This window comes from Rhea pennata, chromosome 1 (genome assembly GCF_028389875.1).
Source record: "Rhea pennata isolate bPtePen1 chromosome 1, bPtePen1.pri, whole genome shotgun sequence".
Taxonomy (NCBI): Eukaryota; Metazoa; Chordata; class Aves; order Rheiformes; family Rheidae; genus Rhea; species Rhea pennata.
In genome coordinates, this window is record NC_084663.1 from 1,679,220 (window position 1) to 1,705,725 (window position 26,506).

Consider the following 26,506-nt stretch of genomic DNA (forward strand, 5'->3'; position numbering starts at 1 on the left):
TGCCCATCTGATGGCTAGATAGGAACATGGGTGCTGACATGTCTGCACAGACTGCACAAGCCTATGAAAATCATCTGCCTTTGTGTCTTCCTGAAACGTTTCTAAATATTGGCTCATCCCATTTAGAAGGCTTTGGAACAAGGCAATTTTTGTTTTTCAAAGTGTTTTGATTTTAATTAAGTTAGAGTGTGGTGCTGCTAATGCCAAGGTCATGGGTTCAATTCCTGTACGGGGCTGTCCTGAGGGTTGGACTAGATGATCTCTAGAGGTCCTTTCCAACCTTACCATGCTATGATTCTCTGATCTCGGAAAAGTTTGAAGTTCTGTCATCCCTCTGTTACTTTCTAGCTTTTTCTTCTCTCCTGTTATAACTCTTGTAAAGTTGTTGAGAAACAAAGTTGGTTTCGTTATATTCCGCTTACTCATCCTGCTGAGTCATAAAATAGCCTTTGCCCGTGATCAAGCTGAAAAGAAATATAGCGGAATTAGTGTTAAATATTTACTGGGAGTGGATTCCCTCTTTTAAAGGTCCACTCTGTTTTTCCCTCCTTCCCCAATGCTGCTGATCCAGCCATGTTTATTGAGGTGTATCTGAAAATTAGATTTTGTTTTCTTTTGAAGTGTAGCCAATATATTTTTAAAGAAACTCCTCTGTAAAGGAACTGTTTCTTCTCCTTTCATGCACTTACAGGTGACTTGTTAAATACAGACAAATGCATCATTTTTGTGCATTCTGATCACTTTAAAATGTTTGTGTTTGATATTTACACTACTGTGAATCAAATGGGAAGTGAAAATTTCTGATTCTGAGATCTTCACATAGCTGATGGTGGTGTTGGTGCCTTTTAGCAAAGTGTCGCTGTTCCCAGGAGGTTCTGAAATGACCGGTATAACTCGTAAATTGTCACCTCATGACAATGCTGAAGTTCTGTAGTGATTGCCTCTGCTTTGCTCTTGCTTTATGAATATCTGTCAAAGTTTCTGACACATTCTCTTGCATTGTTTAAAAGTTAATAAGAGGAGGAAAGGATGTGATGCTTCTTCCTATGGAGAGATCATCCCAAAGGGATCTGCTGATGTAGCAGGTGTCTGAAGACACGAGTCTCCTGCAGTTAGCTGTTGCAATATTGCTTGTTCTTGCCCAGCATGTAGTTGTCAGCTGAATGCTTACCGTTCTGGTTTGAGTAGGACTGTGGTACTAGAGAATTGCATTGTATTCCTCTGAGACTGAATATAAAATAGCTTGTGATTGAAGTCCTCTTTTGTTGAAACATTTTGAGTTCTCTACCTTAGAAGTTTTCTATCCCTGATACACTTGGTCAGTGACTGAGCAGATACGGCAGGCCCTTGCCATCCTTAGTTTTGCTGCTAAGTTGCTTTCCCTTTACTTTTTACATTAATGGAAAAAATGGAGGAGAGTGGAAATAATTGGTATCTGAGCTGCTGTATGACTGAAGGGAGCACAGCAGGCTTGCGGGAGCGGAGGAGTCAGTATGTGGCTAATCTGACTGACTGGGGCTGCTTTTCTCACCTGGTTTGTGAATGAGTAGCATTAGGAAAGGGAGTTTATAATGCAAACGGTTGCATTTGGACTGGGCTTTCAGCTCATACATATCGACTGTTTTGCGCCTGTTTCAGGAAGCTCCGAGCCACGCTGGACGAGTACACCACCAGAGTGGGGCAACAAGCCATCGTTCTTTGCATCTCCCCCTCCAAGCCCAATCCTGTGTTTAAAGTATTTGGTGCTGCACCCTTGGAAAATGTGGTAGGTATCTTTGTGAAAAAATACAATAAAATTGTCATCCTTTCTGCAGGTTTCTTTATGGCTCAAGGCAGTTGTGCAAGCCTGGTAGCTATCTAAATGTCACATTTAAAGCCCTAGAAATAAGAGTTCAGATTGTATGGTCATAAATCTGGACCTGTCGTCGTTGCATAAATATCAACTACTTAGCGCATCTCACCGGAGTTGAATATCCATGACTGAAATTTCCCCTTCCACTCCTTCTGAATTGGAAGTTGAGTGGGTGTCTGCATGGTGCCTTCACCCTGGAGTAGTTACATTTCAGCATGTTAATGCTTAGGATGTGGGTCCTTCCTTGTCAGTCTTAGTAGCTAGAGGAAGAAAGAAAGAACTGGTGGGCCGTGCTCCTGGTAGCCAGCTTCAGGCCAGCTGCGTCATGCTAATCTAGACTGCAGCTTAAGCTTCTCCAAGGCTTAGTCCTGTGCAAGGTGTGTTACGGGCAGCCCCCTCTCCACTGGAGATTACAGGAGAACAACTGAATTCAGTGGGGGCAGGTAGTAATGATGTGTTTGAAATCAGCTCTGCTGTCAGTGCTTGCACCTTGCCATAGACTAACAGAAAATGGAGCAGTTCCTGACTGTGAGGAGTCTTGCTCCCAAACTTTTTTCTAAATCTCATAAATACTTCCACTTGCCAGTGTTACGTGATGTTTCATCACCAGCTCTTTGATGCAGCCAAGTCTTCAGGGCCACTGGGTATTTTTACTTACCAGATTGGCATTGTTTGCTCCTTCTGTTCTGCAGCACCTTGGGGAAGGAGGCTGGCCCTGCCTCCTGTTACTTAGCACCCTTACCTCTCCTGGTGCCCCTTACCTTGTTTACCTGATTTTAACGAATCCCCACAGGTACGCAAGTACAAGAGCATGATTCTGGAAGACCTGGAGTCTGCGCTAGCAGAGCACGCCCCTGCACCTCAGGAGGTTAACTCGGAGCTACCGCCCCTCACCATTGACGGCATTCCTGTCTCAGTGGACAAGATGACCCAGGTAAGCAACCAGACATGACAGAAACTTGGAAGAACCAAAGAAGTGATTTGGCATCCTGGTATTTTCACTAGAGCTGCTGTTTACATCTCCAGCAGTTGCATTTGATCTCTCTTTTTTTTTTTTTTTTTTTTTTCCCCATGGGAAAAAAGTTCCATGGGACTGTAGGAGCTCAGGTAGTAGTTAGATGTGAAGCTTTGTCATTGGTACTTACTTTCTACATGAAACTGTAGATATGTCATTGAGGACTAGAGTTCAGGCTGCCAGGGACATTCCCCTTCGAGCTGTTTTTGTCACCTCCCATGAATTATGAAAAGAGAAGCTATTTGGCCTGCACTTGGCAGTGATTTTCGGGCACTGAGGTCAAGAAGCACTGGAACCAGTTGCCTAGAGGGGTTGTGGAGTCTCCTTCTCTGGAGATATTTAAAACCTGCCTGACGCAATCTTGTCTAACATACTCTAGGTGACCCTGCTTGAGCAGGGGGGTTGAGCTAGATGATCTCCAGAGGTCCCTTCCAACCTCAACTATTCTGTGATTCTGTCTCCTGTGGAGTACCATTTTGGTTTGTCCTCCTTAGACTTTTCTTGTATGCTTAGTTTGTTCCATCCCCCTCTCTCTCATGTAGATTGGCAAGCTCCTCTCTGCGCCAGTTGTTTAAGTCCAGCTCAAACCCTGCTTTCCCACTTCGGGAATAGGGGTTGAGTGAGTTGCATCTGATGGAGACAGAGAGTCATCTAGCTTAGGGAAGCAGAGGACTCCCGTTCTTTCCAGGCCCAGCCCTTTGCTGGTGTGATACCTCCTTATTGCTAGGGGAAAGGGGAGAAGGCCCCTGAGAGAAGATTCCTGGCATGGGAGGAATCAGCTGTAGGGAAATCATCCCTGATGTGCAGAACCTGAACGTGGGCAGGTGTGCTATGCAAGAGGCTCTGGGTACTCAGTGTGATGCACCAGAACACGCTTCAAATGCTGAAAGCCAGGTTCTTCACGTGACAAGGGAGCATCAAGATGGAAAGGTCAGGGGGCTTTGGACAGCATATACAGAGGTGCTGTGATAGAACAAAGATGTGCTACTTTCCGATGTGCTCTACAGAAAGACCACATTCTGGTCAAAACACCTGTTCCCACACTTAGCTATAATCAGATAAGCTCACACTTCTAATACAATTTTACAAAGATATCTACTGCACCTTATCTGAGGTATAACAGATCCTATTTTTAATCCATGACAACTCAAGGCAAAACGTAGTTGCTAGTTTTGTAAGCCTCTGTGGAAGGTGGTATCTGCAGTTGGCCTCAGAGGAGAGCTGCTTGTTTTGACTTGTTAGAAGTTTCCCAAAGTACTTCAGAGTAAAATGAAAGACCACCAAGTGTTCATGGGTGCAGAGGGAGAGCTCTGAGTTCTGTTACTCATATTAGCAAACAAAATTCTTGGGGTATCCAATTTCTGTATGGCCTCATCATTGTAGTAATTAAGCCTAAGTAAAAGAAAAAGAAGTGCCCAGAACTTAAAACAGGGGGAAAGAGAGTATGATATGAGTAATGAAATAGAAGATACATGTGGGCTCTGAGGAAGGAACAAAGAAAAAGTGCTGTTGCTAGCAGAGTGGTATGAAGAAAGGAGAGACTAGAAGTGAAGCTGGATGGATAAGATCCAGGATATGAGGTTATTGCAGCACAGCGACATATCTGAGAAGCTTCTTTGGTTGGAATGCACAGAATATGTGCACATGTATAAAAATGCCAATAAAAAGATCTGTCAGCTGTTTGGCTGTTAATGTTGCATATGCTGTCAAAACAGCAATAAAAGTGACAATCTCTCACTCCAGAGAAGCTTTCAACTGGTTTTATAATGCATATTGTTTAGTTTTGGTGATAGAGATGGAAATTAAATATTTTAACATCAAGGATTGCTTTGGTGTTTCCTACTTCCCCTCCAGATATGGCTATACAAACTCCACTCTTAAATTATATGAATAAAATTCAAAATTTTTTTCATGTTAATTTAAAAAGAAAACAAGTGGTCTTTCCCTTCTAGGCCTGACATAGCCTTGGTCTTCAGGGAATCTTGTAGAAAGATTTGGCCTTAGATTTGATTGCTCTGTGTTTCCATGTGGGAGGCAGTTCTTCAGTCCTAGGCGCTCGTTCTGCACTGCTGGCAAGGGCTCTTTCCTGTTGCTGTGATGGAAGATGCAAGATCCCTTACAGAAGCTGAATCTAGTCTCCCTCTGTTTGGGGTAGACTGCTGTAGGATGGAGAATATGCATGACACAAGTTAAATAGCCCGCTTCCCCCAAAGAACTGACCGTCTTTGTGCGGCACCCGGAATAGTGAGGACCCAGATGCCAGCTGGGATCTCGAGGAGGTCACCGCTAAGCGAAGGAAGACTACTGACCTGGAGCACCGGGGCTTTGCCAGCCAGTCCCATGCACAACCCTCCTGCATTCCCAGGCTTCTTGCAGCTCTGTTAAATGAGGAATGATTTTTTCCTCCGTGTTCGGCTCTGAACTTTGATGAACAAGTGTGCAAACTGCTGCTGCAACAGCACAGCAACTCAGAGCCTCTCCTTCCATGGTGCACTGTGCTAAAGCAGCATCTTCTCAGGAGGGCCATTCATCTGCGTGGGGCGATGGGGTAACTGAAAACAGCTGGTGAAGAAGGTTTCTCTGAAGCTGTGGACAGACTCCATGCTTTTGTGCCCCGTTTGGTAACCTGTCCCTTTCTCCGCTTAGCAGAGCCACTGTGCAGGGTGGGTGCCCACTGCAGGGTGGGTGCCTGCTGCGGGCTGTTGCTGACGTTTAGCTGTTCTCCTTTGCCTCTGGGACTACAGCCAGCACTGCGTTGCCTCAGTTTCCCTGTGTATGCTATAGAGGTGGCTTTTTGTAAATGTTATTAAAAGCTTTGAGATCCTTGGATGGCTGCAGGCCATTTGAGGATTAAACATTACATTCATTTGGCAGGACTGCAAACTCTTGGGTGGATTTCCACAACCCAGCAGGTCTTCCTCCCTGTAAAATTTTCAAGGAGTAAAGAGGGTGGAACTTAGGTGACAATTTTGTTGCTGAGAGAGTCCAGCTCCTATGACTGTATAGTCTTTGCCAGACTCAGGGACAAACTTTTTAAATAGAAATAAAGCACAGATCTGCTGAATGAGGCGAAGCAACGAAGCGGTCATTTCTCTGCCGCGCGACTATTTGAAAGAGCGGCCGATAATGTTGACTCCAAAATCGCTGCAACCTGTTGCGTAGCTAGAGATGCCCCCATTTGCTGCAGGAATCTTGATTCCCAGAATGTCAGATACGGTTCTTTGCATTTGCTTTGCTTTGTAGACTCGGGCTAGTTTGCCACGACACGTCAGAGCTGATTTTGTCCGTGAACCCGCTCTTTGTTGCTCGCTGGTCTCGTTAAGGAGGGAGGCTGGCGAATGCTGAGGCCGGTACTTCGCTCAGCTCTCACTGAGGTCACTGGAAGTTGTTTGTCCTTTTCTGAACAGGTCGTTTGTCCTAAATTCGGTGTGATACTCTCCGATTGTCTTCGCAGAGGGGCAGCGCCAGCCGGCAGCGCCCGGACGCAGGCTGGCCGGTGCTCCCACCCGGCACGCGGCCGAGGGGGCGTCCTGCAGCGCGGCCGCCCCGGAGCGAGGGAGGAATCCGGGCCCCGGCACTGGGCGGCCGCTTAGCGGAGTGGAAAGGGCAGCTGGTCCCGCGGGTGCTGGCACAGGACCGAGAGGGGTGCGTGCTTCTAACCGTGCCTTGCAGGTGGCTGCTGCTTTTGCAGCCTTTGATTTCGGAGCTTGCATTGTGCCTGATTTCCAGGGCGAACTGTGGAACGGGTAGTTGAGTCCAGCATTTGGATTTCCAAACTTTTAGCCAGAGCTGGTGATCCCAGGAGATGCAGCCTAGTCCCCAGACATGTCCCTCAGAAACATAATGAGTCAGGAATTCTTATTTATTTAATTTTTTTTACCAGTTTCAGGGTGGAAGAGAAGAAAGATTTGCATAAAGTGTAGAACGATGATCAGACACTTCTGTGCAGGAAGAGCAGCAGGCGTACGCAGGGGGTCTGACCGCGCTGGCTTGGCAGGTGACCTGTCCCATAACCCAGCCTTTGCTCCGCAGCTGGGGTGCTCGACGGTCCGAGCAATCCTCTCTGGGGCAGCAAGTGCCCCGCGGCACCTCCTGCTCGTGGCGCTGACTGGGTTGTTAGTTTTGGAGTGGGTTCCTGTGGCAAGGAGGCTTAAGCTGCTGTGCTGGCTGGGTGCTGAGGGCAGCTAGCCTGACCCTCGGGATCACTTTTGCTTTAGTGAATTTATTACACTGGAAACCCTCTCTCATCCCACCCTGCCGACAGCAACGCCTAGCAGGGTTCAATCAGGGCTGTGCGAGCTTTCGTAACAGAAATTCAGGATGATAACTTTGCTGCTCACTTGACAGCCTTGCTTTTTAATCTGAATATTTAAACATTAATTGAAAGGGTTTTTTTCTTTAGTTCGAACATTTAGTCCAAAATTGGCTGCTGCAAAAAGAAGGGCCAGTGAGCAAAATCCCTGAGTGCTTTTCTGCAGTCGCTGTTCTGCTTCCGCTTGCAAGTGTGGCTGAGGCCCGGCGTGGCCTCGACTTTGCTCTTCCGTGGTGCTGCCTTTTGGAGAACCCCAACGCTGAGCTGCGGGACAGGGCAGCAGTTCCCCGTTACCAGTTGGGCTGTGCTGCAGAAATCCCTTTCCTTAGCAGGGCATAAATGTTAAGGCCTGACCCTTGCTGGGTGCTCCTCACACAGGGCTGCTTGTCCCCAGCGCGAGTGCAGTTTTCTGTGCTTTGGGCCACTGCAGATCGCAGAATCAGGATTGCTTAATTACCTCTAAGGCTAATGCTAATCTTTAGAAGGCACTTGGACTTGAAACCAAAGGTTTCAAAGAAATATTTCTTACAACTCTCACGCCTGCCACATTAGAGCTCACATAAGCTCTTCCCAGAGCTGATGACAGTGGAAACTGGAGTGGGCTCTTGGCCTTTTTAGCAGCAATTTGATTTTTTGGGGTGGTTCTTGGATGGAGTTAGGAGAACGTGTGAGACTCAGAGACGTAGCGATCGCACTGGTTTCTTCCCAGCCACACTCCTCTGAGAGCTGCAGGGTCGTTGTCTCCGTGCGTAGCCTGCGTGAGACCCGTGTGAGCTGCCTGGCTGTGGTCTCGTTATGACGCTAATTAGCGAAGTCCTCGCGCTGGAGCAGGTTGTAATGCTGCTGTTGATTGTCTCCCTGGCGGATTAAAGACAAACGCTCCTTAACAAGCGCCTCGAGTAGCTTGAGCTGCTGAACTCCCCAGGACCAGTAATTAATCCATCTGGTAGCAAGGAGCATGGCTTGCAGATAGCAATTCTGGGAAGGAGCTTTTAACTGTTTTTGCACCAGGCAACTCAATACTGTTAGCAGGTGTATTTGACTGGCTAAATGAGCCCTCGACCTGGGATCCCAAGGCGTATCAGAGCAGCTGTTGACCCTATGGTATGGATGGGGAAGCAGTGTCATAGGTAGACTTGGCTTGGTCTGAAAAAAAAGACACCAGAGTGCTTGATGATGCCTGTGTGTGAGCTTGGGCAAGCAGGTGGATTTTCTGTGCCTTGGTTTCTGTTAGGGAACTTTCCCCTTCTAGTCTCCCGATGGAGGGTGCAATAGAGTGCAGGTAAGATTGATTATTGCCCTGAGTTATAAATGGGGATTTTGGTTTCTCTGAGATGGTTCAGTATGTGCTCAGAGTAGTGGGGATCATGCTGGAGGAGCTGCTCCTTTTCCAGTTGATTTTTGGCCTGTTCCTGGCCTTGCTGTTAGCTCGGTGGAGCTGGAGGAACTGAATTTCAGCTGATGCTCTGAGCAGGAGTTTCTTCCAAAGCTCACTGCAGGCAAATTGTGTGTGCACCCACAAGTACATTGAATTTTGATTGCCTTCAAAGGCCCTAGGTACTGCTGCAGCCTATGCAATGGAGTAAATCATGTGTACAAAGAAAGTTGTTTTCTGTATTAAAATACTCTTTGATTTTCTTTTTGCATAGACTAGGGCACATGTCACATCATACCGCTGGGCTTCTGCCTTTGCAGACCAGTCCTGCTTCTGCACAAGCAGCTGCCGGCCCTGATGCTTTTAGCAGTGTGCTGAGGGGCTCTAGGCTTTCTGCAAAGACCACAGAGAGAGTCTGCACTTTCCTACCCTTTGGAAATATTCCTCTGACCCTCTATGTGACAGAAGATGTTACAAGGAACTTTAGTACGCAGTGCCTAAGATAACAGAGAAAAGGGAACTTGTAAATCTGTTGATTTACCGTTGGGCTGAATGTACATAGTATCCAGATTGGGACTGGGATGTCATTCAAGCAGGAATGCGTTGCAAGGAAAATGCACAGGTGTGCCAGAGGATCAGGAATGTGTGAGAAGTCCTCCCTGAGCTGACCAGGGTCTCTGCTGGCTGGGACTGCCGTTGTGGCAGTGGCAGCAGGCTGTGCTGGCCCCATCGATGCTAGTCCATGGCTGTGCTCTCCAGCCCTGAACAAGCAGGTGGCCCAGGGGCTGTTCATGGCGCTGTCACACCAGCGAAGCAGAGCTCGAGTAACTCACCGTCGAAGCTAGGATGTGCTGTTCTTTGACGTACCTGGCCACGAGCACTGCTTCTCTGTTCCTGCAGAGCCTGCTTAAGCTCAGGCAGCCTTTTCTTGAGACTCCAGGCAGTGCTCAGTACAAATAACAAGAGCTTTATAAACCCTCTTTTGAGTTTTATATTCCCTTTGTTAATGCTCAGGATATTACTTGCCCATGGTGACATGCCTGCTTCGTTTGCATTGCCAGTCTCTGCTTTTAAGGCATTGTCTCTTGATGGTAAAAACAGTCACTTTTTTGGGGTGCTAGGAAAAAGCATAATGAGGTTGAAAGCTGTCCTCACTCTTTTGCCAAAGAAAACAAAGTTTCAGAAAATTAGTCCAGTGAGTGTTATGTTTTGTAGGTACAGGGATGGGGAGGTATACATGTGTGTGTGTGTGTGTGTGTGTTTCTAAGTTAGAGTGGCTCACTGAAACCCTGTCCTCTTTGCAACATCTCTGTAAAATGTCCCATCAACTCACATCCGAGTTCCTGTGGCTGTGCAGACTTTCAGAGTGAATTTTTTTCAGACATTTTTCTGATATATTTTTCTTTTCTGATTTTTTTCCCTTCAGATTGGTTGGCTTTCTTCATGATAGTGTTTGAACCATAAAATGTATTAATATAGAGTGTGTTCATGCCTTATCATTCTAATTTCTTGAGTTAATTTTGTTTTTACTCTTCCACATGCTGTTAAGCTATTCTCAGATGAGTCTTAGGAGATGATGGCAAAGTATTTGTTCATCTTTTTTCAGATGCTCAGGCATCTTCCAGTTGGTGGTTCCAACAGGATGGAAATGAAATGCAGTTACTGTGTAATATGGATCTCAAAACCACCAGAGATGTGGGTTCGTAAATCTCCTCAACCCTCTAATGCTGTTTCTTCCAGGCACAGCTGCGAGCATTCATCCCTGAAATGCTGAAGTACTCCACAGGTCGCGGGAAGCCAGGCTGGGGCAAGGAGAGCTGCAAGCCCATCTGGTGGCCTGAGGATATTCCATGGGCTAACGTTCGCAGTGATGTCCGCACGGAGGAACAGAAGCAGCGGGTGTGTTTTGTATGTCTGTCTGCCTTCAAATTGAGCACAGGGGCTTGGGAGCAGTTTTTGTGGGAGTAGCTTTCCCCTTGAGTGACAGAGGAACCTACTGCATTGGCCCTTCCTTGACTTCATGTCAGAGATTCAGTATTGGAGAGCAATGAGATGAGAGGCCTAACCTTCAATCTGCTCCATTCCCTGTCTGTGTTGTGTGATGAGCACGTATTTGAACCACATCTTTCTGCAGTGGTGTCCTTTTCAGTAGTTGCATGAGCTGCTCATCTCCGTGGCCTTATAAAGCAACTGAACTAGCCTAAGGCCAGCCTATTCTCCAAGTATGCAGCTCATTTTCTGTAGAGCCTGCATCGTGGCCTCGTGAAGCCCTTGAAGGGTACAATACCATTCTGAGCAGCAGGGATCTTTACATTTAAAGGAAAGAAGTCAATAATGTGCAGTGGAGCCAGGAAAAAAAGGAGTGAGACAACCGGATGAAAAGGTCTTGGGTAGGAGTCACAGCAAGGAATCCCTTATGCAGGTGATGTTTCTACCAACCTGTCACAAGGAGATCATCAAAAAAGGCTACCTGGATGTACAAGGGGCAATGCTTCTGCAAGCTGATGTTCCTCTGACTGGGTGGGAGGAATGATTAGAAAGGCTGGAAATGGTGCTGTGTCAGTTGCCCCTTTCCTAGATAGGGGCAGTTTTCTGGTTGTCAGCCCAAATCCCTTGATCAGAATTCTTTGCAAGTCTGAGAAACAGATTTCATTGAAAAACTTACCCTTTCCCTTGGCCAGGTATGCTTGTTCTGTAACAGTATATAGAAATGCAGTAGAGTTCTGGGGTGTTATTTTGAGTGCTGGGTGGGGGGATGAGGAGAGGGGGATTAGGTTTGAGGGTGGGTTACTTTGATTAAGAATTTATTTAAAATGACTCAACCTCTGAAAGATAAGCATACAAATCACAGCACCACTTCTTCTTCTTCTTCTTCTTCTTTTTTTAACTTCTCATCTAATTTTACTGGTAGGTGTCATGGACCCAAGCGTTGCGGACTATTGTGAAGAACTGCTACAAGCAGCATGGGCGTGAGGACCTGCTTTATGCATTTGAGGATCAGCAGACACAACAGCAGACCACAGCCACACATAGTATAGCACACCTGGTGCCATCACAGACAGTGGTACAAACCTTCAGTAACCCTGATGGCACCGTGTCCCTCATCCAGGTGAGTGAAGCCCTGCAGATTTCACTCTTCAAGCACTGCTGACTCAGGAGTGAGTTGCCAGTGTCTGGGAGGTGGTTTAGAGCAAACTCCTTTTGGTAGCTTAACTTGTGCTTCAAAAATTGTGTCTTTGTCTTGCTGTCATAACCCATGGCCTCTTTAAGCCAGTAATCCTGCCCAAAGAAGCAGTCCCATCATCTCTCTTCCCACTTCCACCTGCTGCTCTTGTGTTGCTTCCTCCCTTGTGACAGTAGAAGCATTTCTGCAGCTGCTTGATTAAGCAGTTTAGGGATCTGACCTGAGTTTAACTAACCCATTTAATGAACAACACAGTTGTGACCACACAAGACCTGTGGTGGCAATGGGACAGAGTGATGAGAGGACAGGTGATGGGACTGTCTTTAACAGTGCTGATGACTTGAAACATATGTTAATTTATGACATTAGGTACTTCTGTGTCCCCTGATCCTACTCTTACACATGAGGTACTGCACAAGAAGTATGTTTGTAGCCTTATAATATCACCGGAGGCAAGTGGTATATCTTGCTCCAATTTACAGAAGGGGACTCAGGCAGAAGGGTATGCGTTCAGGCAGTGGCTGAATGCTGCTGCACTTTTCTCTCCATTCCTTCTATGGGGAGGCACGTTCTGGCAGCCCAGGATGTAGACCATTTAATTGCTCTCTTGAAACTTCCCTGGAGTTCAGGGACCTGGAAAGGAGAGACCCTGTGAATGGTAGGCAACAGGCATTATAAGTGAGGGCTGATATGTAGAGTATTCTGATCCAGGACTGCTCAGGAGTTTTTTAGAGCTTCCAGATGGTGGGACAAGTGTGTTGGCTCCACCTGAGCACTATGCTTACACCTGGGAACAGCAGCAGTGTCCTGCAGCTACTGTTTGAGACACTGGGAGAATCAAGGAGAGTCTGACATCTACTATGGAGCGTAGGAGATGGCACCTGTGACGGCTGTGCACAACCTATTCCTGGGCCTTGTCTGCTCTGGGAGCTGCCACAGACTGATGTTGCTCTAGTGTGTGATTTCCTCCCTTGGCCCTTCTAGGTAGCCCAGTATTTTCTGTGAGCTCTGCCCTTTACTATTGTTCTCTGTAGGCACAATACCTTTTAATCTGAAAGCATTTGCATATCCCTTTGCTTGAATTTTGCTGATGTTTTCCTGGATTCAACTGCATTTTGTTGACTTTTGTAGGTTGGCACTGGTGCTACAGTTGCCACGCTGGCTGATGCCTCAGAGTTGCCTACTACAGTTACCGTTGCACAAGTCAATTACTCTGCAGTGGCTGATGGAGAGGTAAGGATCTGGGTTGGCTCATTGTGTGCAGAGCAGAATTGTCCTGTCTGAACTTCAATAGAATTAAATTTTCTACAATTAAGTGGTCACATAAAACACCAAATCTTGGTACTCCAGCGTTAATCACAGTCAGTGGGAACACAACATTGTATGAAACTGTGGAGTAAAAAGTGCAGAGCTGTAGTTGTTTTGACTCAGAAGTTCAGCCTCAGTGCTGAACTTTGTAAGTTTTATGTTATCTGCTATAGATTACCTGTTCTGTGAGCTCTGCAGTAGCAGATATAGAGACTTAAATGAGCTGCAAAAATACACATTGGTGTACTCATACTAGGTAGCTGGATTTCATGGCTGGTTTAGGTCCTCAGCACTGGTTTGTCATTCAGTGTTGGGAGTGATGTCTGGGATATTTTGAGTTAGTGGTTAGCAAAAATTACTGTGTGGCTGTGGGCAAATTGCCTGACTCCTTGGCCTCTTGTCTCTGGACAAAATGGGACTGGTTCTCTGCTGTAGCTTTTAGAGAGGTTTGCAAGTGAATTCAGGAGAGAGCTGTATAAATGCACGTAAGTGTAGAGATAGTAAGAGATACTGTAGAACATCATACTGTTGCTTTTATTCTTCCAGAGCTTTAAAACTCGGCAGAGTTGTTTCTGCTGAGGACTTCATCATGCCATTTCAAACTCTTAACTCTAAACACTCAAGCTTTCATACATCTTTTCACAGTTGTTTTGGTTTGCTTTTTTAATTAAGCAACAAAATATAGTGGGTTTTGTTTTTTAAAGACAAATGGCTAAAGGGATTTTCTTACCCCATCACTACGATCACCTTTAAATTGGTGAGACTGCAGGTAGTTCTCTGCTGCTTTGCTACACACTGAATTTCTGGCTGAGGAGCGTCTGGCGAGGTCTGGCTGCTCCGCTCTGTGCAGATGGGGCTTTCCTGGCGACAGGTGGCAGTGCAGAACAGCTTTGTTCAGCACAAGACTGTATTTCTATCCGAGAACCAAAGGAACACAGCCCGGCGTTTGGGGCTGTGGCCTTGAAGTACTTCGGAGCTGCCTTGAGGGGCTGCAGACCAGCTCTGTCTCTTGCGACCTGAAAGAAAAATTTCAAAGGCACAAATAGGAACTGGATGCCTGCATTTTTCTGATTTCTTATTTGAATGAAATGCCTAAGTGATATCTTGGACAAAATAAAGATATAACAGTAAACATACATTGGTGAATGGGTAAAAGCTCCCTGTACCATCAGATCCGTATCCTGCTGGCAATCTCTCTGGGTACGTTTTTGTCCTGCAGCGTAGTGCTGTGTAGAGATCTGGGTTAGCTCTGAGCGAGCGATGCTGACAGAGAGCAGCACGGAGCAGAAATGCTATCTCGGATCTCAGCAGCACAACCTTCACATCAGTATGGAGAAGCGTCTGGATAATTGCCGCTTTTCCAAACCCTACTCCTTCCCTTTTCTGACACAACTCAGTCATGTTTGCAAGGCACTGTACGTCACAGTGGAGATCTGCTTCATCACTCAAATGTGTATTAGCATGTATTTGAAAAAATGTATGTCTGTTTGCCCCTCTGCATGAGAGTGGGAAATGCTTCCCTGCTCAGGCTTGCTTCAGTTCTGTTTTAGCATGGCTAATGAGTGCCCCAAGCTTGATCTGACTCTTGAGATCTCTACCATCTGCAATTTCTTCTTCTTCTGTGGGCACTCAAACTTCATTGCATCTTTTCTGAAGAATGTTGTCTTCTCTAAGATCAGCTTCCTTTTTCCTTTTCTCAATGTACTATCTCACTATTTCCTCCTGCTTTGGATCCTCCTGCCTGGGATCATCTCTGGGTACAAGTAAACAAAGCTGTTGCTTTGGACATCAGAGTGCTGGGGAAGGCTAAGCTTTTGCTTATGTGAGGAGCCTTGAACCAGCTTTGCTTCTATGGACTATTTAGCTTTCTCTGTTATAACAAATTGAGGGAGTTTTTCCATCACTTTGGGGGATCTTCTTATTTGTGTGTGCCAGAGTCTTGACAAGGTGGTGAGTGGCCTGTAATGTTTATGGGAATGAGAAGAGAGACAGGGGAGAAAAGATCTTCCTGCAAAACAACCAGTAGGATTTGTTGGTTGATGGCCCTTCATCCTCCAGTTCTCTAGTCTTTTGATCCAATGGTGCTTCTTATTTTGCAACCTAGTGGGTTTTTTAACCATACACTCAATGTCTCATGAGTTATGAAATCCCAAATCTACAAGCAAGGATTAAGTGGAAAATAAGAAACCAGAGCTGGGTGATCTTTAAGTGTTATGAGCCCTATCCATGTAAAAGTCTGAAGTAAAGGAATTTAGAGTGCCTAAAATATGTGAATAGAGCACTTTTTTAAAGAATTTTCTTTTATTAATTGAGTTAGTGCAGCAGAAAGAAATTCCAGGTACGAACTCAAATGGCTTTGTGCCAGATGCTGTACAACTAAACCCTAACTGGGAACACAGTCTGTTCCCCAAAATGACAGCAGATGGATGCAGACAAGTAGATACAGTGAGGCAAGATGCAGCTTCCCTTTGTGGGCCAGTGATCTGTGCTAGAATTCCAGGCTTTACAGAAGTGCAACTGCTTAATAAACTGCCCAGACTGGCAGATTGTGATCTAGGTACAGCCACAATCTAACTACTGCCTAGGCTTGTGCTAGACATGGCTGAAAAGGAGAGATTTGAAGGAGGATAAGATGCCTCAGAGATTCGTGGGGAATGCCTTCCATGTATGTGAGAAAACACAGGTTCTTGTTTGAAGATGAAACGTGGAGAACAACACCTAGAATCGTGGGCTGATTAGAAATTCATGGCTGAGAGAGAATTGTAGGATCCAAAGATGTTCTCTGGTGGATCCCCAGCTTCTTCCTCTGGTGCCCTTTTTTCTGATTGGAGTCTCTCAGAGGAGAGTCAGAGAACATGCAGGATTCTACAAAGACATCTTGAAACTACCTGATTCCTTCATTTTAGGAAGCAACCATCCATTCACAAGGTGACTTCCTATCCCAGAGCCTGTTGTTGTTGTTGTTGTTTTCCCCAATAGGTGGAGCAGAACTGGGCAACGCTACAGGGGGGCGAGATGACTATCCAGACAACGCAGGCATCAGAGGCCACGCAGGCAGTGGCATCATTGGCAGAAGCAGCGGTGGCAGCGTCGCAGGAGATGCAGCAAGGAGCAACTGTTACTATGGCACTCAACAGGTATGGCTGAATGGAGAAGATGTGAAGCACATGTGCATGCACTTTCTTCAGCGTCATACTCTAATGGCTCAAAGACCATTGTCCACAATACCAGTGGAGGCTTTTCCAAAATGAATTCCTTGTTTGCCCTGTGTCCAGGAGTTTACAGGACCATTCTTGAATTCCTTTGTAACCACAGAAGCACACTGAAATGGAAATCTGTTTGGAAAGAAATGGATAGTAACTGTACCCTTTAGCGATCTCATTTGTAGAGCAAGTGTCCAATTACAGAAGGAAGCTCATTAAGCAAGCAAGAGTCATGATGTGCTAATAACACCTTTTAAATATGCTGGTCTCTTTCTCCCTGAATATTGTTAACGGTCCCTTATTAAAGGCTAAGGCTGAATTTCCCATTTATGTGGCAGTGTAGTCTCTCTTCAGCAATCAGAATCTCTCCCAAAGGCCAGAGTTTCTGGTGTTTCTCCCAAATATGTTTCTGGTGTAAATGTTGAATGAGCTGCAAGGTGATGCTTCCTCTTCATCTTGAAATGAGCTCTGTTAGATTTTTTTTTTTTTTTTTTTTTTTTGGTGGTACTCAGTATTTACTGAGGGCTGCAGTGTAATCAATCCTCTATGGGTCCATGCTGCTGGAAGCAGTGTCTTTGCTCAGCTCCAGTGAGCTGCTTAAGCTTTACCTGCTGTCCTTAAAGCTGGAAATGGTTATGGCACACTGCAGCTGCATCCTGGGACACCAGAAGGACAGTAAGAAATGTGTGATCAGCCCCAGCAGCCTAGAAGGTTTCACGCTGGTGAGGGCTGGCAAAATATTTTCTTCATCCAAAACGGAATTCTGTTGCAGCTGTTGGCTGAGCAGTCATGGCAAAGGACAAGAGCCAAGTCCACAGTGGTGGTTAAAGTAAAGCTCTAAGACCTCATGATAGACAGATAGCAAATTACTGAAGTGGCCACCTTGATCCTGGGGACATTGAACAGCTTGCTTCCAAATTGCTATTGCAAGTAAATCAAGAACAAATCTAGAACTGCTTGTATTTGTGATCAAGTCCATTAGATATATTCTTTTCTGTACCTACCTTTCAGCTATGGCTGATTGAGTAGGCTTTTTTACTAATAGTTCCACTGTAAAAGTAAAATTAATCTTTTTAGGAGGTTTTAAAAAGTACAAGTAAAATAACTAGGTGCAGAGCTGCAGAAAAGAATTTTAGTGTGCCTTTGATTTTATTTCATGCCATCACGCAAGTTTTAGCCCTTAAGGTCACAGTGAGCAGTTCTTTTCCCTGCATTAACTTAGGAAATTTCTTATCTTATTAAAAGAATTGTTGTTAGAGCCAAAGGGTCTCCTAGAAAATATGAATGGAAGAACCCTCAATAAATCGTTTAGTCATTGCTGTGCCACAAGACAGGATCAGCTGTGTTTAAACCCAGGAAAGCCCTATGAGAAGTTTGTCCAATGCGCTTCATAATTCAGGAGCAACACAAAGTTGGTAACAGCACTGCAGTAGGAATGATGAACCTTGTGTTTTCCCAGTTGGGCCTTGGCTGGTTTTGTGCTGCAGCAGCACAGGTCACTTCTCAACGGTGGCAGCTGGGTGGGCTGGTACTTGGGTGGGCTCGTTGGTGTGCTGCAATGCAGCTGTGCTGACTTCAGTGCTAGTTGTGAGCCAGGAGGAAACAGCCGCTCGCGAAAGCGTTGGGAAGCCAGCTGTGATAGGAGCCGATTTATTTCCCGGCTCATTGTCACCCTCTAGTTTTCTTTTCCTGCTGACTTGTGATAGGGCTGGGAAGAGATGCCCGTCTTTCTAGGCAGCTGCCCTCCATGCGCGAGGAGGTGTCATCTTCCTTCACCGCAGAACGCTCCTCATGACTTCAGCTGTTGTGGGAGTCGGACTGCAGTCTTTCCCCTACCTGTAAGAAGATCTCAGCAAGACACCAGGCCTTGGGAGCTAATGGCTCTTAGGAGCTCTGGAAACTTTATGCCTAATTTATCTCAAAGCTGCCATCTCTCTTTCGTGCTTCGATGGCTGCTGACAGAGAGCAGAGGAGTCTCTCTAAGTCCCATGTAGAGCAGTAGCTCTGCAAACAGCATGTTGTGACAGATGAAGCAACCTCTATCAGGTTTGAGGATGGGAAGTATTAGGACTTCTAGTAAAAGAGGACAAGGTAGGGGAGGGTAATTGATTCATTGATTTGAACTAATTAATGTTTGTGGAGCACACTGTAACTGGAAAAAGCTTTTATGCAGCAGATCATTATTATTTTCAGGGATGCAACCTTAACAGATTATTAGAATGCTAAATTGCCCTTGCAAATGGATTCAAATAAATGTTGTGTGAAGTCTGGGAAACAGAGTTACACCAGTAAATCCATGTTTACCCCAACTTTGTTATGTTGTAACTGGCCTTCCTGCGCTGTAACTGCCATCACAGAGCTGCAGATTCACAAGAGAAATTAGCCAAAGGAAATAGGAAGGCAGAACAAAAAAATACTCTGGTTCAGTAGCAATGTTTAAGAGCTACTGTGAGTGACAGAACTGCTGTTTAAAAATGAAAATACACCCTGCATGATCTCAGCTGGAAAGTGTACTGCATTTAAGCAGGAAATCAGGAAAGAGAAGCAACAGGTAGGAAGTCCTTAGAAAATGCTTGAATCAATTGATCTACCAAAGAACGAGTGGGGCAGTTAAGGAGAAGTGTTCTAGGGAAAGCTGGATGAGTTCTTTGGCATCTCTCTTCCATACGAAAGGCTATATATGTGAAAAAAAAAAAAGCTACTTTTTTAGTCATTTAAGGTAAGGAATGATAGGAGATTTGACTGTACAATGAAGGTAGTTTTGGAGTAATTTTGTGAATAGTAGTAGGTCACCAGAAGTAGCTAACAGTCATCCAAGAGCTCTGCAGAAATCTGAGTAGCTGCTGAAGATTGCTTGCAGCTTTCTGACTGTGCAACAAAGTGGCAAATAAAATCTGATGTCAATAAATGCCAAGTAATGCATACGTGAAGATCTCTTATATATACACCCAGTGAGGGGCTTATATGTTACCATTTACCATTCAGCAAAGCATTCAGGAAACTATCCTGCAAGAGTCGTTGATCACTGCTCAGCCGATATTGTCAAAAGAGTAAGCTGAACACGAGAAAATATAGGGAAAGGCACAGGGAGCAAAACAGAATTAGGCCACTGTACTAACTCACGATGTGTCCACATCCTGAGCAGTGTGAGAAATGGTCACCCCCTCCGATGTCTTACACTAGAGAAGATCTGAAAAGGGACAAGAGTGATCAGAAGCTGGGAAGAGCCCTTGTGCAGTCATGGACTATGGCTCTTTGGCTTGGGAAAGAGATTACTACAAATCATGTAAAAGTCGTAAGTCTGTAAAATCATGGGGAAAATGAAAACAGAACAGTTCTGCTATTTCTTGCAATATCAGAGTTAAGGACTGCTCAGCAAAACTGAGGCAATAGTTTTCAGACTACCAGAATGCAACATTTTTAGTCACACAGCACCTAATTAAATGTGGAACTCATTGCCACGGGATGTTCTGGAAGCAAAAAGTATAAATGGGTTTCAAAGGGGATTAGACAAATCAAACTCGATGGTCCAGATGCAGTCTCTGATGCAGGAAATCAATACACTGTTGACTGCCGGAAACTGAGAGGGTGCAGGAGGGGAAGGATCACACGCGCCCCTTCTTAAATACCTGATACTGGCTGCCCTCGCAGCTGGGTTGTTGCATGAGAGGGACCTTTGGTCTGACTTCATTCGTATGAAGAAATTTAAGAATACAATGCTAAGGTACTAATCGCTCATTAGAACAAATTATTGAACCACAGGGCTGGGGAGAATATTCCATCTTAGCTAAATACAGAGCTGCTAATGTGATTCTGGTAATGGTAAACTGGCTGAATCAGTGACGAAAGGTAGAGCTCTAAAATCTGTAGACACCTAGAATGCGGCAATGACAAAAGAACGAGTTTTGTGCCTGAAACTGGAGATCACTTGGTATGACTTGGATTGTCCGAGAGCTTGTAGTAAAGTCCCAGGCAAAAGGACACCAAGGTAGAGGGCAGGGATATGCCAGTGCAATCAGCTTGTTCCCATTTTGTCCATCCTCTGTTGTAGAATTTCTTCCCCTCTGGATAGCTTTGGTGCGGTGAGAATCTCTGTGCTCTCTTGACATGCGATGTCTGGTTAAAATGGATTCTACTGGAACTGATCTGTTCACTTATTTGTCTGTTCGTTCTTCTTCCTAACTCCTCCTCTTCCTCCCCTGTGTCCACAGTGAAGCAGCCGCCCATGCAGTAGCCACGCTTGCTGAAGCCACCCTTCAAGGTGGAGGGCAAATTGTCCTATCTGGTGAAACTGCAGCAGCAGTGGGAGCGCTTACTGGAGTCCAAGATGCCAATGGTAAGGCTGTGGAAAAATGTTTGCTGAATTGTCTGTTTTTTCTTTGCTCTTGGTGAGGACTTTTTTTTTTCTCTCTCTGAGTTGAAATGTCATGATATAGCTGGTAAAGTAGTTCTGCCTCACTGCAGGTCATCATTAACTAGGCTGTGACTTAAAAGCCCAGGACAAAATGGTAGCACTAACCCGCTGTTTGCTTCCACAGAGCTAATGGTTGTGCTGTTCTATCCCTTCTGCCAGTTTGCAGGTCACACCGTAGTTTTAAGGGGAAGGTTGCTCTCCACCCCATGTTTGTACGGTGCCTAGTACTGGTAGGACCCAAACTTGGTTGACTAACGTAGTTCTTATCATAATAAACTTGTGTCCAAAATACTTCACTGTGGAGTTGCAGAGTCTGGCCAAAGCATTATTACCCACTCTTTTCCTTCTCTTTATGCTTGTTGGCTGCTCTTGAAAAAACTTACTTTTCTGCTTGGATAATACTATTCAGTCATCCACCAGCAGTGCAACCTCAGGCAGTTTTCCTGTTTTCCTTGTGCTTTTTCGTATTGCCACCATATACAGCCAATCACGTTCTAAGGATTTTCTATAGTATTTCTCAGCTACATCTGAATGTCTCTTCTGCCAAGTCTGCTGACTTTTGTAGTTATTCAAACAAAGCTAGTAGGGAATAAATCAGTATGTTCATGAAGACTAGTTCAGAGACTACCAGATCTTGCTAACACATCTCGCTGGTGCTTACTCACTGCCTCCAGTGGCACTGTACTTGTGTCTCTGATGCTTTTGCCATAGTTTCCAAGTACAGAGATGAAACTTACTTGTGATTTTTCAAAATAAATTCTAAAAGGATGGGAACTGCACAGGTATGAAGAAGCATTGCTTTGAGGAGGGAGGAGTATTTGAACTCTAATTGTCAAAGGGGGAAGAGCATGTGCAGCCAGGTGGCAGAGCTGTGACTTGTTGCCTTGCCACGCTGCATGTGAAGCAGAATTCGTTCTAGATCAGACCTTGCGTTTGACTTCCAGTGAAATCCTCGTCTTGTAGGGAATGCACTCCCTTTGAAATACCGCTATTTAGCTGGCAGTGAAAAAAGGCAAGTGGAAGGAAGAGTAGCTTCTACCCAGCATGTTCGACTTGATGCCTTTTGCTGTGGAGTCAGCCAGCCTGAAGAGGGAGCAGAAATAAAGTGAAAACCCTATTCACAGAGCTAGGAATGCAATTGGTACAGAGAGGAAGGAGTGGAGCTGTGTTGTATTACTCTTTGCCGGCAGCTGGTCATAAGGGAGATAGGAAATGTGTTTTTATTGAAGGAAGGATCTGACCCTGGGTGCTCAAAAGCAGCAACTAATCAGATTTGCACAAGCATGTTAGCATCTTTTTAAGAAGAAAAAGTGGGTTAGCAGATCTGCGCCTCTGCCGCCTTTGGTCCGTTTCCAAAGTGCTTTCAAAGTCTGGATTCCTCTGGATGCTTCCCCTAAACAACTCTCCTCTTCCACACTCTTCTAGGACCTGAGTCACTCTACTTCATTCATCCAGCATTAATATCATTTTAATGCAGGCTCTATTTTTTTTTTCAGCAGAGTTGGAAATCAAATGGGATTTAGAGTGCATTAAGGGGAGAGACTGCAGCATTTTCCTCTGTGCGAAACCTCGCCCACAGCCCCTCTCGTTGTTTCCACTCCTCTTCGATTTGCTCTAATCTCCGGTGGTATTAAAGGGAAGGGCTTTGTCTGCGCAGTAGTCCTTGGAAGCGCCATGCTGTTAGTTTTATTACGTAACCAGCTAATATATCTCCCTTAGGGATGGAGGAGATGTGGGTATCCATTCCTGCTGTCTCTCTATCTGGGGATGGAGGGCAGATGGATTTTCAGCTTTGGCACTGTCGCTCGGGATTTGTCTGCCCTTACGTACCCGGAAGCCCGGGGTCCGAGTGTGAGGATCGTCCTGCACACCAGCACTCGGTTATTTGATGCAGTGAGGACAAACCGCTCTGAATGCAATTCTGTCAGGAGATTAAGCGGGGAGTGATTTGGTGTGATTGGTTGCAGGAAGGAGACGGGGGGAAATGACTTCTAGAGCCATAATGGAATTAACCAACAAATTCCCCCTGCTCGGTGTTGCTTACAAAGTTTTAATTTGCCAATATTTCCAATAAATCTCTTTCTTTAGGAATGCTTTTACACATCTGTAGTTTCTTTTTTGCAGAGATTTTGATCCCTTATCCATGCTACTTTCCCCTGAGGGGATAAATTTATCTGCAACTTATTGATAGGGAAACTGAGACAGTAGTTTAACAAATTTACTTAAGGTCAGGTAGGGTGTTCCAGTCCCTGCCTTTAGCCAATAGATACAATTATTTTCTTTGTTTTGTTCTTTCATAAGGTGTTATTTTTCCCATACACTCTCTGGCATCTGTATAATAAATTAGTGATACAGGAGAAACAGGATGGCTAAGAAGAGGCAATTTGTGCGTGTTCCTAGATGTCCCAGAAGCTGGGACTACCTTCAGCATTGCAGTGAGTAGGGAGCTGAGCAGTGCGGCTGAACTGGGAGAGGGCTGTGGATAATCTTGTGATCAGTTACATTTATAGCTAAGGGAAATAAGATCTCCTGCTTCAATGCGGTGTCAAACTAGCTAAGTGCATTATGGTTTTCTTGCTCCTCTGGCGCAGCTGGTCTGAGTCAGGATGCTGGAACTGATGACCCGATGGTTTGAGCCTCAGATGTTACGTTCTTAAATGACTGGAATTAAAGCAAAGTAATATTCGAAGCAAATGAATGGAGTTGTAGCAACATCTATTTGCGAAGCAGGCTGGAATTTGAAAACACTCCAGTAAGAGGAAACTGTGCGCTCTGCCCTCCGGGGCGCCTCTTAGTGCACGCGAAGGCAGCTCAGCACGGCAGGTCAGCGTGCCAGGGCTGGGGCTGGAGACCGCCCAAACCGCCCGGCTCGGCCGAGGGAAACTCGAGCCGTGTTGGGAAGGAGAGGTGACGGTGCCAGCTTGCAGCCTGGGCCTCACCGGCTTGAGCATCTTCATACTGCAGCCTTTTGTTTGACATTGATCTGATCAGGGGCTTGAAAGCTGCTTTGGCTACAGGTTTTCTGACTCTGTATTTAAATATTGATGAAGCTGGTGCCTAAGCAGCACCAGCACTGGGCTGTAGCCATAAGCAGTGCTAGCCTGTAAGGGTAACAGGTAAAGGATGTAGCAAACTCGCTGCCCCAAGGAGGTTGTCTTAATAGCCTCGGTGTCACGGCGAGCAGGGAGCAGCCTGGGGTTATTTCAGTTTTGCCTAAAGTGCGGCTTTTTGAAGAGCTGGTTGGAAGAGGAGAGGTAGTGTGCTTGGAGCTGCAGCTGGGGTCATGAAACAAAAGGCACGAAAGGAGGCAGAGGGGAGAGAGCCAGTGGTGGCAGGAGAAGTGGAGGTGCCATGGGCAGCACCCCAAAGGAGCCTTGCCCACGCGTCTCGGTCCTCCTGCGCTCTTTTTCCCAGCTCCAGAGCCCATTTGGCAGACGAAGTTCAGCTCTGCCCTGCCGAACAAGCTGCTGGGAGTGCTCAGGTGCCTGACACTGCTGTGACAGTGACATAGGTGGGCGCTAAGAGGAACCCACAGTGAGACTCATCCATCTCCACCCCCTTGATCGTCCAAAAAAATTCATTATCAATTTCAGTAAGACCAAAGGGAGACAAGCTTGTGGTGAGCCAGGATTACCAAGTTGTGATGAAAGCGTGAGGAGAGCATTAGGACTCTGACATGAGCAAAAGGGGATTAGCAAGCTCCGTGCTTTCACAATCAGAGGAAGAAGGCATCAGTACATAAGCATTTCTTGCAAGTTAGCATAAGATGAACATGCATGTAGTTGGCATTTAGGGTGCCGGGGGCTTGTTGCACAAGAGCTGTTCCAGTTGGTGATTTCTGTATCAGAAGCCGCTCAGATGCTCAAAAGGCTTCTGCTTTGGGTGAGAGTACCAAACCTCCTGCACGAAATCGAGAAGGCGTCAGGTGAAGCCTGTTTCCGCGCTCAGCTAAAGGGCTGTACGTGTGGGAGGTCGGAAACCCTCCTCTGCACAGCGAGGGGACCTGCAGGCCTGCAGCGAGGTTGCCAGGTCTGTCGGGCTCTGCATAAGCTGTTGACAGTCGCAAGCACGTCCAGGAGGGGAAGGCAGGAGCCTCGAGCGGTGTGCGTCTCCTGAAGAGCGTGAAAGCAGAGAGGGGCGCGTGGGGCGAACCCAGCAAAGAGAAAACTGCCCGTCCTTGCTTTTGGATGCCTCGGGACAGGGAGGTGAGGCACACTGAGCCTCTGGTAACCGGTGGCTTTTTGCATGATAAAAAAGTAAAGGTGGCAGTCGCTTGGAGGCTGATCTGCTGCAATGCGAGTCCTTTTAAAGTTTTTTCTTTTCTGCTAAATCTCTTTTTTTAGGGAAGAAGCGTCCAGATGGGTCACTAACAACTTGGCAAAGTGCAGATGAACTCACTCACAACAAAGCGGACAGGAAGGAATGAGTAGAGTTTTTGTAGAGTCTTCCTGGTGGGAACAGGAGTGTTGTGTTTTTTTTTTTTTTTTTTTTTTTTTTAATGGATTGTTGCCCTGAAACAGGCAAGACAGAACCGTAATCCAGAGAAGAAGCGAGAAAGATGAGTTTTTGCAGATGCATTTTGTTTGACGGGGAAATGGAGAGGATGGTGCCCCCAGCCTGGAGAGCTGAAGCGGCCGAGCGCAGTGCCTGGGTGCGAGCGCTTAGCAGCAGCTCCGAGCAGGAGCGGGGAGCGGCGAGTCCTCGGGGCCGAGTTACTCTCGGCAGCAGGGCTTTGGTCCACCCTGCGCGAAATAGCTTGGCGTAAACCTCAGCCGCAACGAGCGTGTTCTGTGTCGAGCACACGCGGTTCTCCCCACGTGCCCTTTGCAGGGAGAGCCCTTGCCTGCGGCTCAGCCGTCCCCGCGTTTGCGTCCCTTCCTCGGCGGCGCCCGGCTCTCGGGGGGGCCGCAGGGTGGATGATGCACGACGTGCAGCAGCGGGATCGCAGGACGCCGGCCAGGCGCTTGATGCCGGCAGTCCGCACGGTGCTGCGAGGTGTTACCCCCGCGCGACGAGGGCCCGCTGGGCAGAGCGGCTGGCGTCGCCGCTCCGTTTGCGCCAACCAATTTTGGCATTCCTAGTCCCGCTCAAATCCTCCCAGCTCGCCTTGCCCGGCCGCAATAAACCCATCGCGACGGGCCTCGCGCTTTGTGCCGCTGTCCTGCGTTGCTCTCGGGCACTAATCTTTGCCCGCACTGGCGGGTCAGTCGGCTCAGGTTGTCCTGCTGACACCAGGCTGTCACGGGTGCTGTGCTGCTTCGGTTTGACTTGCTGGGACCGATGACGAAGTGACTGCTGCTGACGATTAGGATTTGTCTGCCCACCAACCGGGGCTAAAAATAGTGGCTCAGGCATCTCCTTCCCGTACTGTGCTGAACGCCAGATTTTTCCCTCGGTCCGACTAACCAGGCGATGCCTACACCGACATGCAGTTGTGTTACCCTCCAGGCCAAATTCAGAGCTTTGCCTAGGGCTGAGACCACTCTGGGCATAGAGGGGGGTTTTGTCCCGCGGCCAGAGCAGGAGGCCGATGGTGGAAGGAGAGAGATCCAAGTTCTGGTTTTTAGCTTGTTCAGTTACGGTTCTTGACTTAGTGCATAACCTTGGTGAGTACCTTGACTGAGACACAGCCTGATCATTTCTGGGTACAATACTTGTCTTTTGGGTTAGTGAGATGCTTTGAGTCTGTTGTATGAGATCCTTGGGAGGAAAAGTGTTTTCTGTTTTTTGTTTTGTTTTTTTTTTGGGGGGGGGGGATTTTTTTATGTAATGAGTGCTAGTGATATACTACTGCAGGTCTCCTCTCCTTTTTGCAAAGGTCAGCTGTGTCAAGGAGCACAAGG

General features: G+C 46.4%; 1 protein-coding gene across 4 annotated transcripts in view; it reads left to right on the forward strand.

Moving 5' to 3' along the window:
* NRF1 (nuclear respiratory factor 1) overlaps window positions 1–26,506 on the forward strand; it is a 71,580-nt gene that overhangs the window by 22,937 nt on the left and 22,137 nt on the right. For all 4 annotated transcript variants that reach the window (XM_062579881.1, XM_062579900.1, XM_062579910.1 and 1 more), the window contains 7 exons: window positions 1,639–1,765; window positions 2,646–2,786; window positions 10,295–10,453; window positions 11,466–11,663; window positions 12,870–12,971; window positions 16,026–16,183; window positions 20,461–20,585. In XM_062579881.1, the coding sequence (XP_062435865.1) occupies window positions 1,639–1,765; window positions 2,646–2,786; window positions 10,295–10,453; window positions 11,466–11,663; window positions 12,870–12,971; window positions 16,026–16,183; window positions 20,461–20,585 (1,010 nt within the window). The remainder of the gene's footprint in view (window positions 1–1,638; window positions 1,766–2,645; window positions 2,787–10,294; window positions 10,454–11,465; window positions 11,664–12,869; window positions 12,972–16,025; window positions 16,184–20,460; window positions 20,586–26,506) is intronic.